An 18,930-nucleotide genomic window follows, 5' to 3' on the forward strand; every position below is an offset into this window, starting at 1 on the left:
TGCCTTAAATACCATAATTCAGGTAATTATATATTTCTATAATTTTCTTCATTTCTTAAAAAAAGGAACATTTATAAGGTATTATTTTTCAATAAGCTAAAAAAAAAACCTTTATGAGTAAAAGACAGTAATAAAGGCATTAGTGATTTTTTTTTAACTATTACAGATTATATGTGACCTTCGCTACAAATCTACACAGCGTCTGCTGTAGTAATATCAGTATGTAAAAATTCATTTCTGTCCGTTCCTATTTTCTCTTGAGCTACAATGACAGGTAAAATGAAATGTGTATTTAAATATTTAAGCACATAAGGAATGTAAGACTTATTTATCTCCCTAAAGATAAATGTGACTTCCCCACCCCGAGGTCCTTGAAAACCTCTCCAATCCCCAGAGTGTTTCAGGGATGATGGAGAGCTGAATCATAATGGCATCAGCAGCCCTGGATCCATCTCATCTGCTCCCCTGGACACACATATGTCTGACCAGCCTCAGAGGTCTCTAACTCCATCCCTTCCATTCCTGAAGGTTTAGGCAACATCTCTGGGTTATATATCCTGGTCATGAGATTGGGAATCCTGATGTGTAATGCCACCTGAATGTCCCAGCCCAGTCCTCTTCCACACGGGGTGATGGTCTGGGAAAACTCGGGGCTTTGTGACCAAGGTGTTCACTAAGAGTGATCTTCCTGCCTGCCTTTAAATAATCAGGTGCTGCACAGATCTGCCTACTTCAGCACTGACTGTAACAGTGGCTTGACTGGATAAGACAATATCATTAAAAAACTGTGGGAATACAGGATCATATTAGAAGTAAAGCAAATCTCCCTTTAACTGATTGAAATGCTACTAAGAGTTCAGAAAAAAACCCTTTTAGTTATTAAACAAACAAACAAAAAAAATTCTTTAAATGTCATTGCCTTCTTCACTGATCTTCCACATCCCATGAGTGTACTCAAACATATGTAATGAAATAAAATAAAAATTTCCATTGTTGACAAAAGTCCTGTAAAATACTTAGTCATCTAAATTTCAATACCAAAATGCACTCTAGAGTATTTAGATTTTTCATACATCACCCAATTAAATTTCAAACTAGGAACTGTTCTTCTCTTATTGGAATAAATTACCCTGTCTACCTTTTGCTATCCCCACATCTGATTAAAGATCATATCCCTGGAGAACAAGAACTGTTAAATCATCTTAATACTTCATTTGGAATTAGTTATGATACCAACTGAATGTGAACATTTAATTAATTAGATTTTTTCCTCTGATGCAGTTGTCTTTGCCATGCTTTGCTAAGCCATCAACTGATCCTGTTTCACAGTTCATTCTTATCTTCGGTCATACTGGCTAGGTCTAGATTTTGTACATCCTGCAGCATACTAATTTGTTATTGCTCCTTCTTCTTAATTTGTACCATCTTCTGTGCCAATAACAACATAAATAACAGCGCAAACCTGCTTTGAGAAGAAGGTTGGACTACATGACCTCCAGAAGGTCTCCTAGTCTATTTTCTCCTCCACTAATGGAGCTTAAAACACTACGTAAACATCACACACTAATTCACGGTCACAAAAACTTAATGCAGCGTTTCAGGAATTAAATGACAGCTGTATCTATGTAGACAAAGGCTGTAGGTAACACTAAAGCATGATAAAACACAGGTCCATGACCTATGGACCACAGAATTTCCCTGCAGACTAGATACCATTCCATAATTTAAGTAAAATGCCATAACACTGTGTAAGACTATACAACTGTTTAAAATGCTAGTATGGTGAAATCCTAACAGTGCAATAATGCAGAAGAATATAATTCCCAGAAACTAAGGGAAGTTTAAGAAAGATAATCTGCCCAAGTAAAGAATCATATCAGAAGAAAGCCAACAAAATAACAAAGAAAAAGAAAGCGCAACCAAAAGGAAGAAGACACAGGTGAATCTGTAGATTTTGAAAGAGATTTTAAAATGTCAGCAAATTAAAATAGTTAAGTAAAAGGTCAGCTGAAGTTTGAGTTTCAAAGTTTTTAGGTCTGGGCAACTTGATTTCCCACTGGATTAAAATTTATTTTCAATACACACCATAAAGAGAACTGCAATACTACCTTTAACACCCTGTTTTACACACCAACGCTTAAAACTCTGTAAAATTTCAGCTCTGTTGATGAGAATAGATATGATTGTCTCCTTCAATGTGTTTTTTTTTCCCCCACCTGTTCTCCAAAAAACAAAAGGGACAGAACATGCTGAGAATGGCTAGGTGGAAGGGCCAGGGAATGTGATCTGGCTCTTTGCAGATTGCATCAGCTGCTTCAGAAATGATCTTGTTTGCAGTCGGGGCAGGGAGGAACAGGACCTGCATTTCATCACCTACACTACACTACACTACACACCACATCACCACAGTGAACTCCCTTTTGAATATTATAATATTGTAAGTGGTCCTTTCCAGGATTCTTCATCTGACTTGGAATTTTCAAAGCCCACCTCCACCTTTGATCAGTCATATGAAAACATCACATTCAGCAATTTGTTTTGTTTTGTACAACTTAACAACTTGACCCACACATTTCAAAGCAAGACATCAGAGCACTCATACAACACTGGGATCTGGCAACAAAGTGCTTGCTGAAAATCACTGCCTCAAATGCTATAAATATCCTGTGACAAGTTCAGCTTTTGGTCCTTCTTTTATTTACCAATAAACAATTACGCTGCATTCACTGCAATTGTTATCACTCATGCATTTGATATCAATAGGAAATCTCCTGAAGCAAGAAATCTTCCATTAAACTGATGAATCACCAGCTTTAGGGCTGAATTCTGATCTTTGATGTGGCACAAGCTCTGCCTCCATGGGGAGACTTCAAGCACTGCTCTTTTGTGCAAATTTGCCTTCAAGGTAGGACTCTCTGCATTAAGAACAGTCTCATCTTTTTTAGGATACTGGCAACTACAGTCATCACTCTTGCCATTATTATTGCATAACTGTTTCACAGATAGGTAGGAGATAGCTTTGGGCAGTCATTTATTTCATTATCATGTATTTTTCATTTCAAGCTTGAACATATATTCATTTGGGAGAAGGGAAGACTTGCACAAATTTGAATAAAGGAATAGAAACCTGACACCTACTTTTTTAATCATAATACTAGAAAAAAAAAAAAAAGAAAAGAAAAAAAAAAGTAAGAACCTCTACTTCCTAGATCACTATAATTGCAATAGGAAGCTCAGAGAATGCCTTTCTCCCCCTGTGGGCTGTACTCAAACTTACCTGTAAGACCTAGAAATGGAAAGACCTGAACGTTTCCCAGTGATATTTCATAAAAGGAACACATTCCCCTTTAAACAATGCAAAAAAGTCTTGGTACTAAAGCAGACAAAGTCAATCATTCCCTCACTATCAGTTCCAATGGTTACCATCAAATGGCATCCAAATCACTGTCAGGTAACACAGGATTCCTGAAGTGAGAGAGAAGTGAGTTCAGCAAGAACATTCAAATTTTTCTGAAAAATCTGGAGGCCAAAATACCATGAAATTACTAATATTAGAAAGTTCTCTTGTATGTAAATAATGATGAACAGCAGATGAAAGATAAAAACATAAAAATATGGTTTTCCTGCTTGCTCACTCCTTCCCATATATGAAAGATCCTGTGCATTGTCTTGTAACAGAATTAATTTCTATAACAGAAGCTCCACTACAGAAAAGTGTGTATTTTGGCCATACATACTATTTTTACTATACACCAAAATGCACAAGAAGCACCACTGCAGTACAAGTAAATTAAATAAATTTTTAAAAAGATAAAATATGGATCTACCTTTTAATGACAGTTCATTTTTAAACATGTTAATTCAAATTAAACTATTTCAATATATGTACCTAAGTATGTTCTGTGCTATCTAGAATACACTAAGTTATAAAATCTGTGAATATGTTGCATACTTGGGAAGCACAGGAAAGAGGCTTGGAATACTCTCAGCAAGCAAAAAGTACAACAGCTAGGAAATTCTTTTGGAAAATGGAATTAGTAAAGGAGTCTATGTGAATATATCAAATTTTCTGTCCTCATTTCACAAAATGTTAGGTTTATTATAGACTTTAAGTATTAATTCCAAGCAATACGTTCCAGTACCAAAAGCTATAGGTTCATTTTCAATATATATATATCTATAATGAAAATGAAAATATAGCTGAAAAATGTCATTTACTACAGACTAGAGATTTTTGTTCTAATGAAACTTCTCTAAAGTTATCAAAATGTTGCTTACACTGGTCCATCAACAGTCTTACTCTGACAGTCTTTCATTATGAAAGATATAATTTACACTAGCACAGATTTCTTTCCCTCTCATGGTCTAGGTCAGTTTAAGAGCAAACTACCCCGTCAAAATGCATCCACTGTCTATATTTAAAAAAAAAAAAAGGCTAGAATAAGGCATTTGTCTGTGCAGCTAATACCCATTACATTATGATGAGGAACCAAAACAAACAAAAACTCAATAGAATCCATGCCATATTGCTAAGAGTCAAAATACCTGGCACAGATGCAGCCCAAGTTCTCAAAAAATTCAAATTCAAAATATTTGCATCCAACAACACCCAATTAATATTTCAATCTATTTACAAATTTTAGTCACTAGCCCGTTTTAGTATCATCATTCTCCAAGAATATAAAAAGAATTGTCTAGAACCAGCAGTAAATTATGTTTTTCAGTGAAATTTTCATATGCCTAATTCCACCACATACCATTAAGAGATATGATAAACAGAAAATATGAGAACTAGGTATGTAAATATGTATAAATATTAAAAATATTAAAATTTTAATACTAAAGTATTAAAAAGGTTAAAAACTTTGGTAGGTTCAGACAGAGGAGAAATTAAATCTAAAAACAGCTGCAACTTACACACATGAAGAATAGCAATCATAAAAATAAGCTCTAAAGAGATATGCTCTGTATACCTACTATACAACCTATTTGTTGGCACCTTCTTGCAGGGGTGTGCAAACCACAGTTGCTGTAGTGTTATCTAACTTGATTCTCCAGTCTCTGTGACATAGACTTTGCCCATTTACTCATCACAAATGAGAACAGTAGAACTTCTTTATGACTCATTTAAAAAATTTCTTCAGTATCGAAGCAGTAAAGGACAAAGAGAAGATGAAAAGAGATGAAAAGAAATACAACACATCATAGCTGTGACGGCAATGTCACACCATAATGGTTGTCATACACTGAAAGCAGAGGGAGTAAGAGACCTAAGGGAGCTAAGGAAGGTACCTGGTTACTCTTGCTGGGCTGCCCTATTGCAAAAGGAAACTAGATCCTCTACAGCTTAGCACTTAAGCTCATCCTAAATGATTTCAGACAAATTTCTTATTGGAAATACCTACCCTTCACTGTCTATGAAATATTGGAAAGTTAGTAGCTTTAGCTCAGAAAAAACCTGATGCTTTGAAGTCCATCTTTAGCTAAACCCAGGTGGTAGGATATTGATTTGGTTGTTTGAATGCTGGCATCCAAACACAGTGAAAGCACGGGGACTAGAGAACTACTCTAACATATGCAGATAAAAGGGAGCTTTATAAAGGTTCTCTCTTATCAGAATCAGGTTTAAAACCCCGGAAAAGCCAGAGAAAATCTTTATCTGTTGGATGAGATGCAAAAGCAGCCCCTGCCCCAGCTTCCTCTGTAGTGTCAGGGCCAGTCATTACAATCAGTCTCACTTTTCAATCCAGCAACTGGCAGCTGCTGGACTTGCAGAAATCTGGCATCACTCTTTCAGCCTCTAGAAGTCTTTTTATACCTGTCCCCTTTGAGACTGGATCACTGGGGTCCCCCATCTGCCCCACCTCAGCTCCTAATCCTCTTCCAAGCTGACCATATTTAGGTGCCATCTCCCCCTCAAGGGCTCCACCTGACCCAACACAGAGCTCCTGAAACACTGGCGTACAGAGGACACTTTTCTGATGTCCAGCTAGAAAATACACAAAATATCATACTTGTATAAATTAAATTATTCTGCCATTTTCAATGCATGTTATAAGGAGAAAATCCAGGAAACTCCCAATATCTTGTGGCTGGAGTGAAGCAAAAAAAAAAAAACAAATCAAAAACCAAAAAAACAGCATTTCTCTGATCTAATCCACAGTAGGTTCAGACTTGTTTACAAGTAAATCTGGGATATTTCATTAACAGACTTCTTTTTACTAAATTAATCATAGGTGCATATATAAGCAGATTTTTCAACCTTGATACCATAGAGCAGTAGAAAAGGCAAGGCTTGTGGAAGGCTATAAGCAGAGACTCAATGAATTACCAAAGCCACTGTCAATATCTTTTAAATCTCTAAGTCTCTTCCTGGGAAGAAGCAGACCCACAAGGAGCATGCCTTTTAGATAACCATTCTGGTCTCTGCTTACTCCTGCCCAATATTTATTCCTCACTTCATATTTAAAAAGGAAAAAAAAATAAGAAAGTAAGTTGAGGGATGGAAATTATTTTGTTTTCTAAAATGTTTGTCGTGAAGAATTTACATTCATAACTAATTATCCTTTCATATTTCTACAATAGATTTCAATTTGATGTATATGTAATTTTTAACAGTATTTATAAAGCCCCAAATTGATAGCTGTATTTACGTTGCAGTTTAAGCTCAAATAGAGCTAATGTTTCACAAATTATTCCAAGATAACAAGGCATCACTGAATTGGGAAAAATTCCTAAACCATATGGCACAGATAGCTTATTGTTTTAAAAGATTCTTCCTTCTTTATTATAAAGTAATAAAATATGTTTTTGTTTTTAAAATCAGTCATAGGCATGTTACAGATATTTGCCTCTAGTGGAACCCACACATTGACTCCTAGTCACAGTCTGAACTCACACTTTGCGCAGATATTTACTGTCCAAAGGGACCCATAATTTTAGAGCATCCACGTTAGTTCAGTAAAAGAAAAGGAAACTTGCTACTGTCACTTAGTATGTGATCAATAATTGCACAAGGAGCACAGCTCTGTTAGCCATGACTGCAAGCCAGTGTGAGACTGCATGAAGGCAGTGTCTAATAAATCACTTGTGCTAACTAGGGACACAACTCCTGCCAGGAGATACAACTGGCTGCTCCCCATTAATGCCCAGGGATTACAGGGAAACTGGAGACTTCCAGTGATGTGTGGCTGGTTTCATGTTAGAGACATTTCTTTATTTGTTTTACCTAGTTCTTTCCATCAAATCATTGAAAAATCATTTCCTTGTTGTAGCTTGTCCAGGAACAAGTTTATAAAACCATTACAAGAAATTATACTAAAAAATTTGGAAAAGCAGCAAGATGCAAAGAGGAAATGAGAGAAACATTAAGAAAGGAATTCAAGACATACAAAAATTAAGCAATTGAGCAATTCAGTGTACAGTTGAGTTGTGAATTACTTGAATACAAGGAAACAAAAAAAATATAGTTTTAGGACATGGAATTAATGAATATAAAATGGAAACCAAAATAAAGAAGAGGAAAGAATTGAGCAGGGAAGCAAAATTACTATCAATAAGGTGGAGGTACAAAGGACAAGATGAGAAAACAGGCAAAGCAATATGAAAACTAATGGGAAAGAGCAACTTAATGTGGGACTACTCAGTTATCCAATAAAAGCACTGCAGCATTTGTCCAAGTACAACAAGCTGTTGACACCTGAAAATTAAAGTGCACAAACAGGCTGCAATATATCAAACTGAAAAGGTTCTCGGGAAAAGGACAGTGAATGAAAACCTGAAAGACCTATACTAAATTACAAGTTTGGCCATTATCTTCCTATGAGATATAAAAAATGGAAATATAATACCTCCTACCTTGTTGTGAGGATAAAACTCATTAATAATCATCAAGTGCTCACACATTACATGGAGCGCTGGTGGGGAGGGGGAAATAAGCAAGCAGAATATAATTGCTGCTGTAAGATAAAGAGTACAAAAGGTCTATTACTGATTGATGGACTACAGGGTTACAAATTGATTGTTTTATCTGAGAGACTGAGAAATCCAAAGGCCAGAAAATGACTGACCTTCATGTGATTCTTTATTTTTTTTTTTAAGTACAAACAAGCCCAGTCATTAGATTGGAAAAGGCTGATATGGACAGCAGATGAAAAATGAGAGAAGGATCTCCTGAATGTGGTATGGGAATGGGAAGAAGGAAAGAAAACTGTCCTGCAGCATATAAATATACACCAGAAACATACACAGAATTTAGGAGGACTGCTCTTCTGAAAATTCTGTAATATTCAAAGGATGAGTGGAGACAAATAAAAACTGGCAGGCAAGACCTGTGAGATTAATCTCTTCTAATTCTTCACCATCCAAAAAGTTAAGATCTGAAAGGATCTGTTACAGGGAATTATTTACAGAGAAACACACACCTAGAAATGATTCAGTTCAGATAACCTTAGACATCTGTCTCAAAACAAACTGAACACCCCTCTAGAGATACCCACAGTGATTAGTTTAATGTCTAATTTTAATAAATTAATTTCTGCTACTAATTATTCTTGATTGTACTCAAAGATAAATATTATATCATTTCCTGTGAATAAATGAAGGCTCACAGCACGGAAGAGGAAAAAAGTGTGGACTTATTAGACACAGAAAGGAATGGATTGCAAGCAGTTTGACTAACCAGTGTTCAGAGATGATTCTATTAAAATTTCTAAATATTTAAAGAAAAAAAGCTGTCTCAAGCATTTTTTTCAGGCAGGAGAAGGGAAGAATCTGTGGTGTTTACATACATAGTTGAGATCTAGATGAAGGTCTTCTCAAAAAAAAAATCACTATCAGATCACTGACCATTGTATCCTTATCACTTCTCAACAATAAACATTATTATAAACTTCATTCTAATGAATGTTCAGAAAGACATAAAAAATCAAGAAAACTGAAACAGAAATAAAACAGTATATCTGGTCTAACAAACTTTGTTTGTTTTAGTGTGTGTGTTTGTACTTTTTTCTTGAAGGGAAATAAATGTCCTGAAGAAAATAAAAAAAAACAAAGACTGAATTCTGAAATAGTATTTCCTTTCCTGCCTTGCCTAATAGATTTGTATTTTGGTTGTAGAAGTAGAAATCTGAAGACCTTTCCCAGTACTACTTAATCATAACAGATACATCACAGTTTTTACTTCACACCACAGTCTACCATTACTATCTGGTATATTTAGATTAAAAATCCAATATTTAAGCTTTGTAATTCTGTTTCCAGAGAAGATTAGCACCTGCCATCCAATGAATTTAATGAGAACAGAATAATATATTTCAAATTTAGGTTACTTCTAATGAATTTTACTTAAATCATGCAAGCCTAAAACTCAAGACAGCAGTTTGTGGTATCTGAAACAAAGGACTCACAACTCTATATAACCATATAAAATAGTTCTGCTTGACATGATCTATGTACCTTCTTTAATTGCCTTACAGCAGAAGCATCAATTAAATAGTGATGCCATCAATCTCTAAAGTATACTTGATTAAAAAGTGCAAATGAAGCATGCTGGCAATTCTGATTAATACATTTACAACATTTTTCTATGGTCTTATAAATTTCATCTATAATGAAGACAAGCAGTTGTATTATCTCCAGTGAAGGTGAGGATTGTGTTGTCTCCAGAACACATAAAGATTTTTAGCAGTTAATGGTAGAAAGGAGACTTCAACCTTTTTAAAGTAAGAGTTTTAGTAAACCAGGAACTGAAGTATCATACATTTAGTCTAAATATTGTGACTGGATTTTCAGTCTTCCCAAATCTTATTACAGTCACATAAATGATCACAATGTGAATGAAAATAATTATCCAGCAACATTTCACATTTTCTTCCTCCTCATGTAAAAGATTACAAGGAATACAGAACAACAGCATATGATCTTGGAAAATAAGGCCAGAAAATGGTTTCTTCAGAGAGAACTGAATTATTTACATTTATCATTTTGATTCTCCAATCCTATAATTATGATTTTATTATGTTTCAAAAAGTGAAATATACTGCTGTTAGGATCTTCACTGTCCCAGCACATTTTCTGCCCGACCAGTAATTCAAATTGTATGAAAGGAGACAGAATTTTTTTGAGAATTAGAACATAAAATATTGTCAGGCTCTTGAGGAAACTTTTAAAGACTTTTTTAAGTTCCTTGCTTTTTTGCTTCTGCCCAATCTTTAAATGACAGTCTCAGAGTTTCATTAATATTTTCATTCCCCTAATTTTCTGAGATTACAGGCAATGAAATTAAGTGAAACATATTACTTACATCATTCTGATCGTCTTTTGCATTGTAATAGATTATATCATTATTCTGTAAGAGAAAGAAAAGTAATTCTGTTAGTTTGAAAGTAGAAAATAAATCTATTTAGCAATAATCTTTACTACTGCAAGATACATTTTAAATTAAACCACCAGTTCTTTATGTATTCTCTTTGAAACATGACAGGCTCTGATCTTTGCTTGCTCTTTGTTGCATGCACAATTTCCCATGCTTGTGCTTAACTTCATTCATTTAACGTTTCTTCCGTGGGAGGCTGCATAACTCACTCAAAACACAGCTAGAAAAGTACAGATAACATTGGACAAACTCCAGAGCTCATAAAAGGCTTCCATGAGCTGTTTCTGTCCCAGACATGTGACTTGCACTGTGCAATTAGGGGATTTATGCACCATGACATCCAGCAGGCAGCAGATACAGCGAGGCACGGGCTTTGCTAAGTGGGGTAAGCATTTGCTGTACACATGTTTATTGTTTTATTCACCTCCCACTGTGAAAATAAAATCTGTGAAAATACATCACAGGAGAGTCTGGCTGTTGGAGTGTACAGCAGATTCTGGCAGCTCTGTGGAAACTCTGTACCATGTAATTCAAGCAAAGCATAGAAGGAGAAGTTTGCTCATTCCCATTCCAAAATCAGCCAGAAATTCCATTCAGTGCTAACTTCTGTAGCTTGCTGAAAACTGGGGTATGTCCTATGGAATACAGATTTTTGTGGTTTTTTGGGGGATTTTTAGTAGCTTTTTTTTTTTTTTCTTTCATGTTTAAATATTACTGAACCATTTAAAAGCCTTGAAGATTTAGGTTCACTGGTGTAGCTTTCCATGAAAAAAAATGCTGCAATGTGGCCAAAGTTTTTTGAATAAAATAAATTTGAAGTGCATTTCTGTATGAAATGGAGACATGTATGAACATAGTATTTTTAATTACCTTTACTAATTTTGAATAATTAAAAAAAAGGAGAAGTTATATTTCCTCATATCCAGCAGTGTGCTTAAAAAAGGTGATTGCTGTAGACCTCCAAAAATGATCTTAGTTTATTTTTTCAGATCTATTTATGGTAATATCTTTTATGTATCTAAATAAAAAGTTGAACACAACAAAGTGTTTTCTTTTATAAATATCAAAAGGAAAGAATGCTTTCAGTAATCATTTTTCAAGTGGATAAGCCAACAACAGTTTTTACTTTCACTAAAAAAAGTGTGACATGCATTACAAGGTAATGCAGTTCATCTTTAAAAATGATCATTTTACTCACTCCATAAATAATGACATCATTTATTCTCCTTTGTGACCTTTTAGAAAGTCAAACATGAAATATATTACAAATGAGCTAAATGCCATTTTGAGGTAAGTGCTATTAACATGAATTCATCCTTTTCACTGAAAATGAACTTTTCTACTTTTCCATCAAGACACTCTTCTGTCCATAGGTCAGTTGGTTGTGTATCAGTATCTGGGTATCAAAGCCAGACCTCAAGGCATTGCAGACACAGGAGGAAATTCTTTTCATCATTAAAGACTGAAGCTAATTGCTTATTCACTTATACTTGATTGTTGTACAATTGTGGAAAAGACCACATAATGCTTGTGGAAGCCTTTGAGTAAGTCAGAAGAGGCAAAGGCTCTATTTTCTTTGGTTCCTCTTCACTTTGTAAATAGCTATGAATGAAATAACTGTTCTGTAAATAATGTGATTGGTTCAAAAGCCCCTCTGATTCTTTAGCAGGCAACATTTGAAGCTGCAAAGGATGCAGCCACAAATATGAGCACAAGTGTTTTCATCATAAGGTGATCTGTTTAGTTCAAAAGAAAAAAAAAAAGTATATTTTGTTCACTGCAACTCTTTATATCAGGTTGTATTAGAGCAATGCCCTTGCAATCTCATCCCTAGAAGGTTTTGTCCAGGAAAAATGAGAGCAGGAAAAGCAATGCAGACATAATTAACTGGCTATATTGTTTTTGAGTACAGCTTTTGCTTTTAAAAGGAACATTTTCATAAAATACAATTTCTATTAGGCCCTCTCTTGTATTGACTCTCATCTAGATATGAGTTTATTTCCTGAGCCCCTCTCCACTGCTCTTGTTTATCCTACTATCAAATCATTATTGTACAGGATGTTTAACACTGTCATCAACAGACACAACTCTGTTTATGTACTTCAACAAAATGACTCTTCATTTTCACAATTATTTTCCTTGTCTTTTATATTTTTATTTGTTTAAATTTTTCAAAGCTGCCATAGCTTTACTATTTATCTCCATTGGACTGAACAGTATTTTTTAAATCACCTTTTGAATAACATTTCAGGAACATGATATATTTACAAGTTAATGAAAATAAACACTCCCTGGGCAAATGACTTACATAGTTTTTGTAAGGTTAGTCATATCTTGTTGTCCATTACCCTGCCTGGAGATATTACCTATATAATGAATAAATTGACACTGACATTGGACATATCACACTACTCTTAATATAGAAAATATGAGATACCCAGTGCTACAACACACTGAATGCTGTGTGGTTCACAAAATAGATTCATGGATCACTCAGATCTTTAGAGGACAATTTTTCATCATTTAACCACTTCCAGTTGGCAAGAACAAATTGCTTTGTTGCTGGCTCTCAAGTGAGTAGTTTAGTTATTTATTAACTTCTTGACACAAAGAATTTGAATTTTCCCACTGCTGCACACTTTTGGCACCAAGTAATGCTGCAAACCTGGTCAGCAAACTGAAGGTAGAGTGTAAATATCCTAGATATTTATTTTTATCCTTTATCCAGTATTTCCATGCAAAAGAGGGGATAAAGACTCACTATTACTTCTGTTCACCAATGAAGGGATTTGGTAAGGCAGTCCTGAAGCTTATAAAAGAATGACTTTGGAAGACCATATGCATAAAGGAAAAACTGCAGTGCAGTAACACTATATGATTTTATGGTTTTTACCATATTTAATTCCCCTTTCAAAGCAAAAAGTTTCAGTATCTGAAAAAGATACCAGGAAAGCCATATAAAAATTACATTAAGGACCAGGTCATAAATGTTTTATTTTTGACTCTTACTATTTTCTTTTCTTTCCCAGTGTTGATTTTTCTTCCATGCTTTCATTGATAGCATTGTCTGCTGAAATGAGATTATTCCACTGTCTTTAAACTGCTTTTCATTTCAATAGTTCCCTGTTTTCCAGCTCAGGGTATAAAACAATTCCAATGGGAAACGTTATATATTGTGTACTATTAATAAATTCTTAAATTTCACCACATAAGATTTGAAGTTGATGGTCTCTATAATCTCTGTGTCTAGAGAAGAAAAGCATGGGAAAAGATTGGCTTTCAGAAAAGCTGCAGATAAAGTTTGAGCTCACACCAACACTAACTTACACTCATATTTTGCTTCTCTACAGAGCAAGCTCACAGACAGTCTATTGATTCAACACATAAATGCCTAAGCTCAGCTCAGGATTACAAGAATGAAGCTGTAGCTGGCTTTTCACCTCAGGAAACAATGCTTTTTTTCTATCAAGTCCCTTCAAGAACAACAAGGGATTACATTGCCACAAGACACGTGGGCACTACAGATAATTATGTATTGCAAAAATTGCAATAGTATATCTGTGCCATTTTGCTGGTAGGAAATCTACATCCTCCTTTACAAACTGCCAAAAAAGAAAGCTCCTGGTCATTGCTGCCAAGCAGTGGCACCTACAGGAACACCTCTTCTCCAAATTTTATGCTAGAATTCCAAGAACTTTTCACACAGTATGTGCTCCACCAACCAGTCTAGAGATTAGTTTTTGAAGTCTTTATCAACAGACATCCAGTGCAGTCTATTTAGAAATGCTTTCACTGAAGCTGTAGTTAAAGTTATATAAAATCTCAGATCTATCTGTGGGCTTCCTAGAGACCCTACAGGACCCAGAACCCATGATGCAGCCTAAAATGGTATTAGGCCTACAGGGGAGATTGGCTTGAAATGAATTATAGAACTTTATGAGACTCTATAATGAACTACAAGAAAAGAAATATATTATGTATTTTAAAAAAGGGCGGGGGAAAAGAAAAAGGATTTCTGCAGCTTTTCATATTGTAAGAAATTAATATAATGTATTAATTTTGAAAGACATCACAATTATCCTTTTTTTCCTTAAAAGTTGTATTTCCAGAAATGTAGGTAAAATGTTAAAGTAAAAAAAATTGCACTTTTAGCAATTAGAGAGACACTAGAAAATAATTAACTCCCTCAGAAAGGAAAACAGAAGAGCACCAGTTAAAGGTTTCCACAACTCAAAGATTTTCTTCAGTAAACACCTGGAAGAAACTTAAAATTATTGTAGCAGATTATATTGTAAACATATATTACTACATAATTATAAATACATGTTCTAAAAACTGAAATTACAGTCAAATATGTTTATTTGGATTTTGTTTTCAAACAGGATACTTCCTACGACTTCTAAATATTTTACCCAAGAAGTGCTAAGCACCCAAAGTGAGTCAATGTAAAAAAGCTGCTGGATATTGCAGATGATCTGCTAGTGAGGATTCTTTTAGTTTGCAGGTAAGAGGTAGAGAAAGAAATCAAAATCAGGGAGAAATTAAACGTGCAACAAATATAAGTCTGATCTTGACTCTTCAGTTTAAAAAAAAGTTCTTAGAATTACGGATAGAAATTCGGTGAACATTTTGAAATCATATTAGTCCCACATACTGTGAAAAGACATTCACATTAGTGAAAAAACTAGGAGTCCTTTTGTTTAGCATAAAGCAATAAAAATATTAATAATACTGGTCCATTTCACTCTTTAGGCAGACCAAAGAAAAACAGTGTAAATGCCTACAAATGCTAAAAAACCATTTCATAAAGTGTAGGCAACACATCCATTTTAATTTAAAAAAAAATGCATTGTATCCCCTTGGATAAAGAAGTGTATAAGGTTTAAACCCATCCTCACAAATTCTATGACAAATAATCCAGGCAGTTTCAATTTAATCTTGTATACAGTCTGACATGCAGTTTAAGGCACAATACACTCCTCAGAAAATAAAGCTAAATATGGCCTACCACACATAAAAAAATTACATCTCTTTGTAAAGAGGATAATATCTGGGAATAAAAGCCTGCAAACAGGGGAAAAAAAAAGTCAACTACTACTATCTCTTTTGTTACAGCTTTGTGATATTACATAAGTGAAATGACACATATAAAATAAGCGGCTTAGCTGCTAATAACTTCTTTTTACCCTTCTGTAACCATGTGTAAAAATATTGATTTATCACTTGTCCTTAAAGTGAAAAAATTTCAGGCAATATAGTAAACCAGTTGCAATTATAATTACTGTGTATGCATGCAAAATCAGTGGCTAAACATGGGCTGTAAGAAATTGGTTAGAACAGACATTTAAAACATGAAAACTAGACATAGAATCAAGATAATTTAGAAATCTAATTATTAAAATAAAAAATAAAACAATGAAATAATATTCTATGCCAATATATTACCCAAAATATGGACAAATGTGTCACTTGGGTTAAAAACTTTTCCCCCAAACATAATTTGATTAAATAACTGCTTTGTTGGAATATTAAATTTTATACACTAATTAAAACCTTCCAGGTCTCCACTATAATTTATGATAAGCCTTTTTTCATCAGATTTGTGTAAAGGGCTTTTCTCAAGATTCCACTGGGACTAATAATTGAAATGAAAAGATGAAGGTGAAGATTACAGGAAATAACATAAAGGAGCATTAAAGGTGCTGCACACTCTTTGTCATAGAATATTCTTTCTTTTAAATGGTGAGAAAGATCGACTTCTTCAGCATTCATTTACAGGTAATTCCTTCACTGAAATTATGCATACAGAAACCTTTAAAATTTACTGACAGTTTTCATGAGGGGGGTCACTTGACCATTCACAGATGCATCAGAATGATAAATAAAATGAGTAATTTATCAATCACCTGCATGCTCAACAGCAGGACTAAAATATAGAAGCCTCATTTAAAAAGATGTTAGGTAAGTGTAATGCAAGACACGTACAGAATCCAGATAAAAATATACTATAGGGAAGATATTCTTTCAAGCCCTTGATATGGATTCTGAGGAATTTTGATCTGAGGTTGGATCCACAGATTGCAGCATTGATGGTGGTCAGATTTTAGGCATCTGAGTTAAAAACTGAGATCTTGAAAGAGTTCATTGAAGTCTAAACTTGGAAGAAGCTAAAACTTTGGAAATATCTGAGATTCCACCATAAATTTTCTCTAGGTATCTCACATCCCACACACCCCAGGCTGGGCTCTGCCATCCCAGCAGTGCTGTGACCAGGGCAGGTCTCAGCTCCCTCTGGGAGCAAAGGTGGAGCTGTCACCCATCAGCTCCTGGGTCCACTCAATGGCCTGACCTTCACAGTGACACATTTCCTTGTGCCCTTCTACTCCCTGTGACAATATCTGATTACATGCTGAATTTAACCACACTTGATTTAATTTGTCTTGTGCAAATTATAATTAGTAAAGCTGAGTAAGAAGTTTTTTATATCATATTCAAACCTCAGGAGGAAACCCTTCTACTTTTCACAGGACAAAAGAAATAGGTTTGTTTTTTTTTCTTTACCTCAGTGTCCATATTATGCTACATTATACATTTACTTCAAAAAAAGGGTGGCAGTGAAGAGTAGCAAGGTTACCTGCATGACCTCAAAAAGAAGGATAACAAACATTAGGAAGAGTACTTATGTCTTCAGATCTCTACAATTCATCACATAAACTGTAAAAAACTTCTCCAAGTCAAAAAAAATTCCACAATTTCAAGGTATTTTTCACTGCAAGAATATCCATATTGATAATTGTTAGAAACTGCCACTGGGCTACTTAAGCTTCCAGGACTATCCTTTACTTCATGTAAAAAAGTTAAAAATACATTTCAGATACTAATTGCACTTTGACTGTAGAACTAAAAGTCAAAAGTAGTTGAATGTGTGAGGTTAAATGTAATAGAGCGATTTCAAGGTATTTTTCACTGCAAGAATATCCATATTGATAATTGTTAGAAACTGCCACTGGGCTACTTAAGCTTCCAGGACTATCCTTTACTTCATGAAAAAAAAGTTAAAAATACATTTCACGTACTAATTGCACTTTGACTGTAGAATTAAAAGTCAAAAGTAGTTGAATGCGTGAGGTTAAATGTAATAGAGCCCAAAAGCTGAGAAATACAAGTCAGACAAACACACACCCAAATCAAAATCTACAGAGATATCTGTTCTTCTGAAAGAATACAACATACTCCACAAGTAATTTCTGCATAAAGACATCCTCTGCCTCAATGGCCTGCAGTCAAACACCAATCTTGCTGGACATGCAGATAATTGTTAACATAAAAATGGAATTTTGAAAATCTGCCTACTGGTAAGTATAGTCTATTTTTTTTTAATTAATTGTTTTTCATTCTGGGGACTTTTAAAATTTACTTTAATTTTCTAGTGCAGCTGGTAAGCTAAGCAAATTAAACGTGGCGAACAATTAAGCATTTTTTTGGTTGCAAAGCATCAAAGGCCAAATACTTCATGGAGGAATGAAAAATTGGTGACTGAAAATTTAAAGTTGCAAAACCACATTGATATTATTCTCTGGTATAGTTGCCTGTATCACAGACTGACTCGTTTTAGTTAGTCAAGCTGAAAAATTATTCTCAAGAATGGTATTTTGATCCATAGTAAAATTTAGGATTTTATGTACTTTCATGTGTGACAAATGAGCAGGAAAGAAAATCATAAGGAGACTCTTCTGGAGTTACCAAACTTAAAGAACCAGCTTTAAATTTAATTTAAAGAACCAGCTACATGTATAAAGAGATAGCAATAACCATCCTCTCTATTCTTCCCCCAGTGCTCTAAGCCAAAAACGAGGAAGACAGAGATAACCCTGAGGAACAAAAATATTTTAAATCCACTTTAATTTTGGCAAATAAATTCTTCCAAAAGGTCCAGGAAACTGCTAATTTTCTCATCACAATAGCTTCCTCAAAGTATAAGCAACTTCTTTATATAAGGCAAAATGCAACTGATTACAAAGCAGATTTCCAGGTGGGAAAATGAAATTAATTTGTTAGCAGCTAATTAACCTCTATATCACACTATGTGATCAGTTTAATTAAAGCAGCAAAGTATGTATATTATAATTTATTCAGCATTACTTTCTTTAGTTGATGAAAGAATATAAAAACAAAATAATTTTTTAAAAAATTGTCTAAACTGATTGCATAGTATTTAGATTGTAAATAGTGCAAAAAGCAGTGTACAGGAGCCTAGTTACACAATTTGGACATAAATTTCCTTTGGATTCACAAGAAATTGGCATTCTGAATTCATATCTGTCTAGGTGCTGGGATGCAATGAACCACGTGCACTATCATAACAGAAAGTAGAAAATATGCCAGTCCTTCAACTCCAACAAATCTTCAAATGCCCTTGAGAAAATTATTTTCTACAAAGCAAGAAGTAAACATTTATTAGAATTTGTCCCCCCCAAAAAAAGTGTGTTCATTTTTACATTTCTTCTGTGCTCTATCCATTATTCTATCTAAATAAGACCACATATAGCAATGCT

The 18,930-nt window shown here is 34.4% G+C and overlaps 1 protein-coding gene across 3 annotated transcripts in view; it reads right to left on the minus strand.

The window, feature by feature from the left end:
• CACNA2D1 (calcium voltage-gated channel auxiliary subunit alpha2delta 1) overlaps positions 1-18,930 on the minus strand; it is a 359,280-nt gene that overhangs the window by 159,007 nt on the left and 181,343 nt on the right. For all 3 annotated transcript variants that reach the window (XM_041474556.1, XM_041474555.1, XM_041474558.1), the window contains exon 5: positions 10,304-10,348. In XM_041474556.1, coding sequence (XP_041330490.1) covers positions 10,304-10,348 — 45 coding nt within the window. The remainder of the gene's footprint in view (positions 1-10,303; positions 10,349-18,930) is intronic.

The sequence above is a fragment of the Pyrgilauda ruficollis genome, unplaced genomic scaffold (assembly GCF_017590135.1).
Source record: "Pyrgilauda ruficollis isolate IOZ18807 unplaced genomic scaffold, ASM1759013v1 scaffold33, whole genome shotgun sequence".
Classification (NCBI taxonomy): Eukaryota; Metazoa; Chordata; class Aves; order Passeriformes; family Passeridae; genus Pyrgilauda; species Pyrgilauda ruficollis.